The sequence below is a fragment of the Hyla sarda genome, chromosome 6 (genome assembly GCF_029499605.1).
Source record: "Hyla sarda isolate aHylSar1 chromosome 6, aHylSar1.hap1, whole genome shotgun sequence".
NCBI classification, from domain to species: domain Eukaryota; kingdom Metazoa; phylum Chordata; class Amphibia; order Anura; family Hylidae; genus Hyla; species Hyla sarda.
Window position 1 is genome coordinate 106,017,456 of NC_079194.1, and position 12,179 is coordinate 106,029,634.

The 12,179-nt window shown below is 45.6% G+C and overlaps 1 protein-coding gene across 3 annotated transcripts in view; it reads right to left on the reverse strand.

Moving 5' to 3' along the window:
* UBA3 (ubiquitin like modifier activating enzyme 3) overlaps positions 1-12,179 on the reverse strand; it is a 57,417-nt gene that overhangs the window by 9,841 nt on the left and 35,397 nt on the right. For all 3 annotated transcript variants that reach the window (XM_056524583.1, XM_056524582.1, XM_056524585.1), the window contains 4 exons: positions 9,421-9,576; positions 7,828-7,930; positions 6,607-6,720; positions 5,274-5,327 (listed from right to left, as the gene is read on the reverse strand). In XM_056524583.1, the coding sequence (XP_056380558.1) occupies positions 5,274-5,327; positions 6,607-6,720; positions 7,828-7,930; positions 9,421-9,576 (427 nt within the window). The remainder of the gene's footprint in view (positions 1-5,273; positions 5,328-6,606; positions 6,721-7,827; positions 7,931-9,420; positions 9,577-12,179) is intronic.

The window sequence follows — 12,179 nt, forward strand, 5'->3', positions numbered from 1 at the left end:
CCAAGGAATCACTAGGGCGTCCACGGCCAGAGCCTGAGGGTCCCGGGACTTGGACACAAAGGGAAGGATCTTCCGATTATACCGGGACGCAAAGAGAAATGCACCAGAGGTCGCAGAGTTGCGCAAAGACCTCTGGATGTAGAGACCACTTGCCGGGGTCGGGTGAGGATCGACTGAGGAAGTCCGCTTCCTAGTTGAGCACTCCCGGAATGTGAATCGCCGACATGGCCGGAACCTTGCTTTCCGCCCAGGTGAGAATCTTGGTCACCTCGGCCATGGCTGCCAAGCTGCGAGTGCCGCCCTGTCGATTTATGTATGCCATGGCCGTGGCGTTGTCCGACTGGACGCGGACAGGACGGGACTGAAGACGGGACTCCCAATGAAGAAGACCAAGAAGAATTGGCCGTAATTCCAATATGTTTATCGGAAGAAGGGTCTCTCGGGGAGACCAGAGTCCGTGAACCGTCCAATCCGTGAACACGCCACCGCCGCAGCCCGACAGGCTGGCATCCGTTGTAACTACCTGCCAGTGAAGGGGAAGAAATGACCGCCCTTGGAGAAGAAGGGGGGAGCGGAGCCACCAGAGCAGAGACTGACGGACACTGCGAGGGAGAGCAATCTGACGATCGAGGGACAGAGGAGACCTGTTCCATCGAGAGAGAATCGCCAGTTGAGGGGGCGGTAATGGGCAAAGGGTACGGCCTCCATAGTTCCCACCATCTGACCCAGGACTTCCATTCAAGTGCGGATGGGGACCGAGACCTGGCTCCGAAGGGAGCGGACCCCCGACAGAAGCGCCAGACGTTTGTCCGGCGGGAGACAAATTCGGGCAGAGGCAGTGTCGAATCGAAGTCCCAGGAAGGTTAGAGACTGGGTAGGACGGAGGACTGACTTGTCCCGGTTGACCATCCACCCGAGGCGATCCAGAGTGTGGAGGGTGACGTCCAGATTCTCCAGAGTCTGGGCTCTGGTTGGAGCCTTGATGAGAAGGTCGTCCAGGTAGGGTATCACAGAGATTCCCCTCGACCGTAACAGGCCCATCACTAGCGCAAGGATCTTTGTAAAGACCCGAGGAGCCGTGGCTAGACCAAAGGGGAGGGCTACGAATTGAAAATGCCCCTCCGGAACCGCAAAGCGGAGGTACCGATGATGGCCTGGAAATATTGGCACATGGAGGTAGGCATCCTTGATGTCCACCGATGAAAGGAACTCTCCTTGTTCCAGGGACGCCACCACCGAACAGAGAGATTCCATTCGGAAGTGGCGGATAAGAAGATGACGGTTGAGACGCTTGAGGTCTAGGATTGGTCGCACAGAACCGTCCTTCTTGGGAACCACAAAAAGATTGGAATAGAAACCCCGAAACCGTTACCCTGGAGGAACGGAAACGATAACCCCCTGGAGAAGCAGAGACTGGAGAGCCACTCGAAAGTGCTTCGCCAGAGAAGGAGACCGGGGGGCCCGGGATCGAAAAAAAGCGACCCCTCGGAAGGGAAGCAAATTCGATTTGGTAACCTTTGGACACCACGTCCCTGACCCAAGAGTCCTGAATGTGTGAGGTCCAGATGTCTCAAAAAAGTAAGAGACGACCTCCCACCCGAGAAGAAACCGCGGGTGGGGACCTCACTTCATGCAGAAGTGGGTTTGCGGTTGCCTGATTTGGGTGCAAAACGACCGGACCGATTGGAGTCAGACTTCCAAGACAGGCGTGCCCGGAACGAGGGAACCTTCTTGTCCCGCGAGGGCGCCTCCCCGGATCCTTTCCCAAAGGAAGAGGACTTCCTTTGGTAAGTAGGGCGAGCCTTATTTTGAGGTAACAAGGATCTCTTACCTCTCGTTGCCTCAGAGATAATCTCATCAAGGCTTTTGCCAAAAAGACGGCCACCCGTAAAAGGAAAATCAGTGAGAGATCTTTTGGAAGCGGCATCCGCATTCCAAGCTTTAAGCCACATAGAGCGGCGGAGAGCCGCTAGGTGACCCACAGCAAAGGCAGAACAACGGGCTGACTGCATGGAAGCTGCGCACAGGAAGTCCCCAGATTTAGAGCATTGGAGAGCAAGAGCAGATAGAGCCTCTGGGGGGGATCCCGCTAAGATATCCTGATGGAGCTTTTGGCACCACTCAGACAGAGCCTTGGACACCCATGTCAAGGCGAAGATGGGAAGAAGAGAAGAGCCAGCTGCTTCAGAGGCAAACTTCGCTAAGGATTCTACCTTCTTGTCCGTGGGATCCTTGAAGGTAGCGGCATCTGCCAGAGGCAGTGTAGTCGCCTTACAGATCCGGGAGATTGGTGGATCCACTGAGGGAGGGGAAACCACCTTAGCGACTTGTCCTTGTCAAATGGATAACGTTCTTGAATCGTCTTGATTCCCGGGAACCTCTTGTCTTGATGTTTCCATGCAGACTCCAGAATGTCGTCAAAGTCAGTGTGAGAGCTAAACCTTTGAGGTGCTGGCTTAGAACGATGAAAGGATACTCCTGGAGTGACATCCAAAGATCCTGGGTCCTGTAAGTGAAAGGTGTCTCTTATGGCAGTCACCAATGAGTTCACCGTTTCAATTGAGTCCGAGCGGTCCTCTGAGTCAGATGCCGGCTCGGAAGCCTCATCCACCAGTTCACCAGGAGAATGTGAACGAGTAGAGGCAGTCCTGGAGGGGGGCGACCCTGACCGGGTATGCGGCTCTGGCGTGGCAGAGCGGCGACTCAGAGAACGTCCTCTGGAGGAGCGATGTTTGTGCCCAGATGACAGGGGGGCGGGACCCACGAGGGGAACGCTCACGTCTATCTGAAGACTCAATGGAAGAGTCAGACGAGGCACCCCTAGTACGCTTGTGAGAGCGGGAAGTATGTGGAGACGAGGAGGGGGCCCTCTCAGAGGCCCTGCGTAGGGAATACACCTTCAAGGCGGACACCACATCCCGGGAAGCCTCAGCCACCGAACGGGAGACTTGGGTCAAGTCAGCCATATACTGGGTCAGGGAAGAAACCCAGGCTGGTGGAGTGGCTGAATCCACTGGAACCGAAAGGGCATCAGGGGGTAACAGGGGGTCTGGGGGAGCAGGCAGTTCAAGTGGGCTCGGTAGAGCCAGGCATCTTGGTACTACAGTGCTTACAGACAAAATAAGTCACTGACGTTCCAGGATTCTGTTTAGAGGGAGGAACAGCTCTGGGTACGGACATTATGAGAAAAGAAGACAGGAACTTTCTCACCCTAGTCTGTGTCCCCTGGCAGCTGCAGTGACGGGAACAGCTCTGTCCAGCAAGTGTGAGAAACAGGCCAGCCAATAGTAGAGGGGGGCGTGCCTGAAGCAGAGGCACTAACTAATTGGCTATTTCGCGCCTCAGAAGAGCTCCGACAGCCCTGTGGGCGGAGCTAAAGACAGGCAGAGAAGAAGCTGTAATGGCGCCCGCTCCTTTTCCCGAGCGCACATGTCAGCCGCATATGCGCTCGGGGAAACAGAGCGGGCGGCAAATACGCCGGCAGAGACTGCCGGAGAAAGCGAAAGTAAGCCGGCACAGAGAGCGCCCGGCCCGAACCAGCGCCGCGGCTGTCAGCCGCATATAAGGCGCTGCCGGAGAAAGCAAAAGTAAGCCGGCGCGGAGAGCGCCTGGCCCGTACCAGCGCCGCGGCTTTCAGCCGCATATAAGGTGCTGCGGTCTAGACACAGTAACCACACACACACCCAGTGAAAAACAGAGTACAAGCCCCCTCAGATGCCACTGCTCGTCCAGAATAAAAGTCCAGAATAAAAGTCCAGAATAAAAGTCCAGAATAAAAGTCCAGAATAAAAGTCCAGAATAAAAGTCCAGAATAAAAGTCCAGAATAAAAGTCCAGAATAAAAGTCCAGAATAAAAGTCCAGAATAAAAGTCCAGAATAAAAGTCCAGAATAAAAGTCCAGAATAAAAGTCCAGAATAAAAGTCCAGAATAAAAGTCCAGAATAAAAGTCCAGAATAAAAGTCCAGAATAAAAGTCCAGAATAAAAGTCCAGAATAAAAGTCCAGAATAAAAGTCCATCCCCAGTAAACCAGCCTCATAGCCTGAAAAGGTGGGCCAAAAACCGGGGGTCTCCAGAGGTTGCAAAAATCCACACCTGAGGAGAAAAGGGGGGGGGGGGGGGGGGAGTACTTACCTCAGTCAGAAGAACTTACCTAATGGAGTCTTCAGTGAAGTCTTCAGTCAGCTTTAGTTACCTGCATCACGCCTTGCTGCTATGCACGAGCGAGGCGAGCAGGGAAATAGGGGGACCCGGACCCATGAGGTACCAACCCAGGCACTGACCGTTGGCGAGGGGGGGTGAACAGTGCATATACGCAATGTCTATGCCCCCTTACTCGCAATGGGGAAACAGGGAACCAGAGTCCCTGAGTCCCCACCTGAAAACAGAAAAGAATAAGGAATTTAAAAAAACTAACACGTCCCTATACTAGGAAAACAAAAAAAATCTGAAGATCTGGTCTGGAGAATTCCAGACCATGTCCACCTCCTTCAGACACTAAGCTTAAACTGATTAGCTCAGGGCCTGGAGGCGGGTATATCCTGCTGGGAGGAGCCGGCTTTTTTTTTTTATTACCATAGTGTCACACCTCCTAGAGACAGCAGCATACACCCACGGTCTGTGTCCCCCAATGGAGCCGATAGAGAAAACTTGATTTTAACAACAGTTTATTTTCTGAGAGTATGTTTACTCTAAAGTCAAATCAGGATTCTCCAGTGTCCATTCATAACTGATCCAGCAGAGCTATCACAGGACTAGCAGTCAGGCAGGCTAGGAAGATTCCCGATCGAGCACTGCAGCTGCTACAGCCCCATTTAACTCTACACATGTGTTATTGACACATTTACAGTTAGTTGCAGCACTCGTTTGACAAAGCAAAGAGTCACTGGCTCCTCACTATCAATCTCACTTGGATCTGCCGCTGTATTTACCTACCAGGAGGGTGGTAATGGATCTACCTACTTAAGGATGTCTTCACCTCCCTTGCTACCCCTATTAAATGCCTAGCTGGCCACCTACCTAACCAACAACCTACCTACCTGGCTTTCTACCTAACTAGCTACCTACCAATGTATTTACCTACTAGGGGGGAAAAAAGGCTGCTTAGTCTAAAATGTCCAGGCCTATTTTTGGTCCCAGTCAGGCCCTTATGGCACTAGTGTATACACAGCCTTATAGAATTTAAATATGTATTAGTTCTATAAAAACAGACACATTTACACCAACTTTATTTTAATAACACAATGTGACATAGAATGTTACTTGTTTTTTTACCTGCGATTACTGCATTTGTAGATGCTACGGCAGGGATGATTCTTTTCACAACACCTAAGATAGAAAGAAAATATAAAATAGTGGACACAACAGCATGGATGTCTAATGTAAATGTGTTTTGAGAAATAGGCTAAAATTTATTTTATTCTCCTAAACATTATATGGCTTAAAGGGGTACTCCACTGGAAAACATTTTTATTTATATCAACTGGTGCCAGAAAGGTAAAACAGATTTGTAAATTCCTTCTATTAAAAAATCTTAATTCTTTCAGTACTTATCAGCTGCTGTATGATCCACAATTTCATTTCTTATTCAAATTGCTTTCTGTCTGACCACAGTGCTCTCTGCTGACACCTCTGTCCACTTTACGAACTGTCCAGAGTAGACGTAAATCCCCATAGAAAACCTATCCTGCTCTGGACAGTTCCTAAAATGGACAGAGGTGTCAGCAGAAAGCACTTGTGGTCAGACAGAAAGCAAATTCAAAAAGAAAATAACTTTCTGTGGATCATACAGCAGCTGATAAGTACTAGACGGATAGTAATTTACAAATAATTTACAAATCTGTTTAACTTTCTGGCACCAGTTGATTAAAAAAAAAATGTTTCCAGTGGAGTCCCCCTTTAAGGCTGAGCTCACATGTATTATTTTGGTTGGTATTTTTAGCCAAAACCAAGAGCAGATCCAAAACACAGAAAAAGCACTACAGTTTTTATCATTGTCAGTTCCATTCCTGGCTATGACTAAAAATAATTACCAAAATACTGTACATGAACCCAGGCTAAGGGTGGAGAATACACATTCCAAAAAAACGTACGTTAAGGGTAGGGTCATACATAGTGTAAACGCAGTATATTTTACACTGTGAAATCCTCTGTACAGCAGGAAATACTCTGCATATTCTCCTATGAGCAGACACACAGGACTATCCACGGTTTGAAAGCAGGCCTAGCGAGCGAACGTGACTGTGACAAGCGGCCCCGCCTCCAAACCTCACTGCACACACAGGGCTGGCTCCCAATGAGTAGCCCTGTGTGTCTGGTCATAGGAAAATATGCAGCGTATTTTCCACTGAGCAGCGAAAATTACGCTCTGTTTACGCTGTGTGTGACCCTACCATAAAACTCTCTGGGAAGAAAACAATAGAAATGAGAATCTGTATTCCCCTCATACAGCACAACCGAGGCAACAATAAGGATCTGTATTGCACCACTGCAGTCCTTATTGTCAAAAAAGGGTGAAATACAGTTCCATAATAGGAAAAACACCAGTAAAGTGGATGCTTACAGATTTTCTCATCTCCAGTTACAATGCTGGGTTTGATATACTCACCCTGAGTAAGTCTGTATGTTACGCCTCTAATGTTATATTGTGCCGCTCTCTCCAAAGAATTTTTAAAAATCCACTGAATATGTTCAGGGTCATCTCCATCTAGCTGTACACCCTCTATAGAAATAAACAAACACAGTGTTGTAGTAAAATATTTCACACAATGAATAAACTTTATTAAAAACAAAAACTGTAACGCAGATTACATGGAACAAAGGACACACACATTGTGTCGATATTTTTGCAACAAGGATGGTAATAAATGTCACATCTATTGCTTTCCATGGCAGCCGGGGAACTTAAATATGCCCCAAGTCCTTCCATGGGTATCTGCCCAATATTATGCTGACAGGCAGAATACAGTGCATTAGTGCACTGGTGTGGCTCCTGGAAGGACATTTAATTGTACGTTTAAAAATCAGAAAACATTTTTAACTTTTAAATATTAATCACATTATTCCATTTTACCCACAAAAAGGGTCAATCACAGTTAATAAATTATAAGAACCCCAAATTGATTCCATTAAAAAGTACAACTTTTCCTACAAAAACAAGCCCTCACATGGCTATGCTGACAAAAAACAAGAATGCTACTGCTCTTGGAATGATGGGGAAAATAAAGAAAACACTTGGGCATTAAAGGGGTATTCCAGGAAAAAACTTTTTTTTTATATATCAACTGGCTCCAGAAAGTTAAACAGATTTGTAAATTACTTCTATTAAAAAATCTTATTCCTTTCAGTACTTATGAGCTTCTCAAGTTAAGGTTGTTCTTTTCTGTCTAAGTGCTCTATGATGACACGTGTCTCGGGAAACACCCAGTTTAGAAGATGTTTGCTACGGGAGTTTGCTTCTAAACTGGGCGTATCCCGAGACAGTTGTCATCAGAGGGCACTTACACAAAAAAGAACAACCTCAACTTCAGAAGGTCATAAGTACTGAAAGGATTAAGATTTTTTAATAGAAGTAATTTACAAATCTGTTTAACTTTCTGGAGCCAGTTGATATATAAAAAAAAAAGTTTTTTCCTGGATAACCCCTTTAAGCCACAGTACTGGGGAAGGGGTTTATTAAGCAGTACAACAATAATTCTCAATGTAGCCCAGGCCTTTTAGCATATACATAAAGCAAGACAACATATGGAAGTCAGAATGTACTACAGCTTCTCAGCACACTCAACATAACAGAAAACTGCTGATGACCAGACAATAATACTTTTCATACCTCCAAAAGGCTGTTCCTTTGGCCACTGCAATATCCGAACATATTCTATACAGTGCTCTGGTAATCGGGGCATTGAAGCTATTGTACACATGGGGAAATTAATCTAAAAAATGTAATAAAATAAAACACAAAAACGTTACTTGGAAAAATTTGTAACCTTTAAAAAACTTTGCATACATAATAGCACCAGTCATTTTAAGAAACTTTATTATATATCAGATGCCTCTGTGTCCACTCACATGCTCCTTTCCTTTTACCTATTAAACCTATTCACTGAAAATAAATGCTATAATCCATTTTAAGAGACAACACAGACTATAAACTCACTGAGGGATCAGCTTTCATGCTGCCCATCCAAGTCTATGAGAAAAAGAAGGCAGTAGGAGTTACCTGAAAAGTGACACAGACTGAAAGGAACAGATTAAACAGTAGCTTGTATTGTAGTAAGTGTTCTATCTCACACCATACGTAGATTCACAGCTTAGTTGTGTCCTATAATTTCCACCATGTTGCCAATGCTATTGAGGGTGTGCTCTAGAGATATAGTGGAGACTGCAAAGTAGAAACCTGGTGAAAAGTGTCATATGCACATTATATAATGGCCAGGAATTGCACAACTCCTCATATTCACAGCTTATCCTCAAGATTTTCTTGAACCTTAGCGACAACTTAACACAAAAGTTCAGAAATGATCTTTGAGGCCATCCCTGATTAGCGGAACTTAGGGGGCAGTGGCTCTTGTCAGTTGTTTACACAGGAACAGCACCATATTCTGCTTATTGCTGGAGTCCCTGCAGTCAGCCATTGCCAATTAATCATGGATGACAGGTCCTGAAGAGTAATGTTAAAATCAATGAAAATTCAGGAAAAGAGGTAATCCGCTATTTATATGACCTGATCATCATGGAGCATGATTCATTGGGGAAGTAAGAAGCCAGCAAAGGTCATGTTCTATACATCCGTGGAAGTGAATAAACAGGATGACATAACTAGAAAACAATCAGATCTGTAAATTTATTTAAATGGAAGGTAATTATACAAATCAGTGGTTAGCCCTGTTGTCTTGCAGTGCTGGGGGGTCCTGGGTTCAAATACCACCAAAATTCTGCAACATGTTTGTATGGTCTCCCCGTGTTTGCGTGAGTTTCCTCTGGGTAGTCCGGTTTTCTCCCACAATCCAAAAAAACATACTGATAGTTTTAGATTGGGCCCCAATGGGGGCAGGGAACCACTTTGGAGGAGATTTAGTAAAACCTGTCCAGAGGAAATGTTGCCGAGTTGCCCATAGCAACCAATCAGATCACTTCTTTCATTATTGAAAAGTCCTCTGAAAAATGAAAGAAGCAATCTGATTGGTTGCTATGGGCAACTCAGCAACTTTTCCTCTGGACAGGTTTTGATAAATCTCCCCCTTTGAGTATACAGCACTGCAGAATCTGTCTGAGTTATATATATAAAATAATTAATTATATTATTATTAATAATAAAGTTGTATAGAAGTGGATTGTAAAGTGTGTTGCATTATAGAAAAAAAAATAGTTCTGAAAAACCACTTTAGCATTAAAATTATACAGTGAAAACCTGCTTCTTTACCTGTGGGGGGTACAGTTCAAGAGTACACTCCACACAGGCCGTCATTCCTGGTAAGATAACCCGGGCATTTCCTTTAAAGCCTTCTGTACCACCATCAATTAGAGGAATAACCGAACTTTGTTGCAACACTCCATCTTCATAGTTCAGAAGAGACATCTACCAAATAATAATTAAAGACAGTAAATTAAACTAACACCAATACCCAGTTGGACAACTGCATCACTTTTCCTTTTCACTAGTTTTAATGAATCCCTTCTTTACAAAAGTCATTTACAACTTAAATGACTTTTGTCATTCAAAAACCTTTAAATCTTATGACATGTTACTTCAAATTTTCTATCAGTGGCAGTTCGGGTGCCAAGACCTTAAATGGCAGCTAAAACTAAGGGAATCCGTGCTGTGTCCTTAGTTTTTGACTGTTTTATTTTTAATAAAGAAGAGTGTCCATTGTACGATATATAGAAACACAGACTTTCTATGATCATACACCACATATTCTGTTTGCCACTTTGAGAAGGGATGTTCCAAACAGTCTTTATTTTTTATGTCTGTGTCAGCAGTGGGGTCCTCCTGGGTCTCCTGTCATAGCGCTTAATTTCTAGGGATCGACCGATTATCGGTATGGCCGATATTATCGGCCGATAATCACGATTTTGGGCATTATCGGTATCGGCAATTACCTTGCCGATAAGCCGATAATGCCCCGCCCCCCCGCACACCGCACCGCGTCGCACCCCCCACCGTAGTGCTGGGCGGTATACCGGTATGGATTTTTGCCCATACCACTATACCGGTCGGGCCCCTCCTCCACCCTGCGAGTTAATAAAAAAAATTAAACTTACCCATAATGGGGGTGGTCCGGGCCATCCATCCTTCCTTCCTGTAGTGTCCGGCGGCATTCCGGGTGGAGGGTGAACCGGTCCGGGCTGTCCTTCTCCGGGGGTCGTCATCTCCACTCCGGACAGCCTAGTACGCTGTATAGACGCCGCTACGCCGTGACGTCAGGTGCGTCGCTGCACACGGGCGTCACTGCGCAGGGGCGTCTATGCAGCGTACTAGGCCGGAGCCTGCCCGGAGTGGAGAAGATGACCCCCGGAGAAGAAGGACAGCCCGGACCGGTTCACCCTCCACCCGGAATGCCGCCGGACACTACAGGAAGGAAGGATGGATGGCCCGGACCACCCTGACAGGTAGGGGGAGAGAAGCGTGTGGTGGCGGCGGCAGCCTATGGCACCGCAAAAGCCACTGCAGTGCATTGATTTAAAGCGCCCGCTTTAAATCAATGTTCTGCAGCGGTGTCGAGGGGGGATAAATAGCCGATAACTTATACCGGAATATCGGTATAAGTTATCGGCTATCGGCACTAACCTCCACCGATTATCGGTATCGGCCCTAAAAAAACTATATCAGTCGATCCCTATTCATTTCATTTAAATGTTGACGGATAGTTCGTGCTGACACTGATGCTCCCTGAGCCTGTAGGACAGCTTGAATATCTTTGGAACTTGTTTGGGGCTGCTTATCCACCATCTGGACTTTCCTGTGTTGACACCTTTCATCAATTTTTCTCTTCCCTCCACGCCCAGGGATATTAGCTACAGTGCTATGGGTTGCGCGCTGTGGACAAAGGCAAATCTAGATCTCTGGAGATGGACTTGGAACTTTGAGATTGTTGATATTTTTCCACAATTTTGGTTCTCAAGTCCTCTTCTCTTTCTGTTGTCGGTGCTTAGTGTGGCGCACACAGACACACAATGCAAAGACTAAGTGAACTTCTCTTTTTGTTATCTGCTTTCAGGTGTGATTTTTATGTTGCCCACACCTATTGCTTGCCCCCAGGTGAGTTTAAAGGAGCATCACATGCTTGAAACAATCTTATTTATCCACAATTTTGAAAGGGTGCCAATAATTTTGTGAAGCCCATTTTTGGACTTTGGTGTGACATTATGTCAAATTTGCTTTTTTCCTCCCTTTTTGGTTTAGTTCCAATACACAAAAGGGAATAAACATGTGTATAGCAAAACATGTGTTACTGCAATCCTTTTCTGTGAGAAATATCTTCATTTTCTTGAAAAATTTCAGGGGTGCCAACATTTATGGCCAGGACTGTACCTTTTGCATTTCCCTCATAGTTTTATGAAACCAATAGTCTGTTTAGGGAATTGAATTGGCAAAGGACATTATGCCCCCCATTAAACTGGAGACTCTTCAAAGGGGTAAATGGGGATGGTGGACTGACATTTTTTATCTTAGGGCATATTTCTTGGCTTCACAACTTTGGCATTTGAGAGGTTGGGATTGAAGCAGTAGAGAATTTCTGAACTTACTGCTAAACCAGCATTAAAGTATCACCAACCTCTAACAACTACTGGAGTCCCATTGTTTTAAAACTGCTGGGTCAGGTTGTCCCACTCTTCTCATTAGTAAAATATGGTGGCGGGTATGAGATTTACAGGGTACTTCATTATACATCTCTATGACTTCCCATGGATTCCCAATCTCTTCTTTTTGCACAGATTTCAAAAATGGAAGCGGGCAGGCAGAGAATTTTACCGATAATTCTAGATGGTGTTTTCATGCACTTTGGTCAGATTTTATCAATGGTGGAGTTTTTCCATTATTTAAAGTTCACACATGCTTATCAGACAAAACTTGGGGGTAATACCCTTATTATAGTGCCTAAGTAAGATAGTATCCCTTATAGAGTCAACTCTACTGGGGTGATCTCACAACTGACAGTCCAATCCTGGATCTTTTGC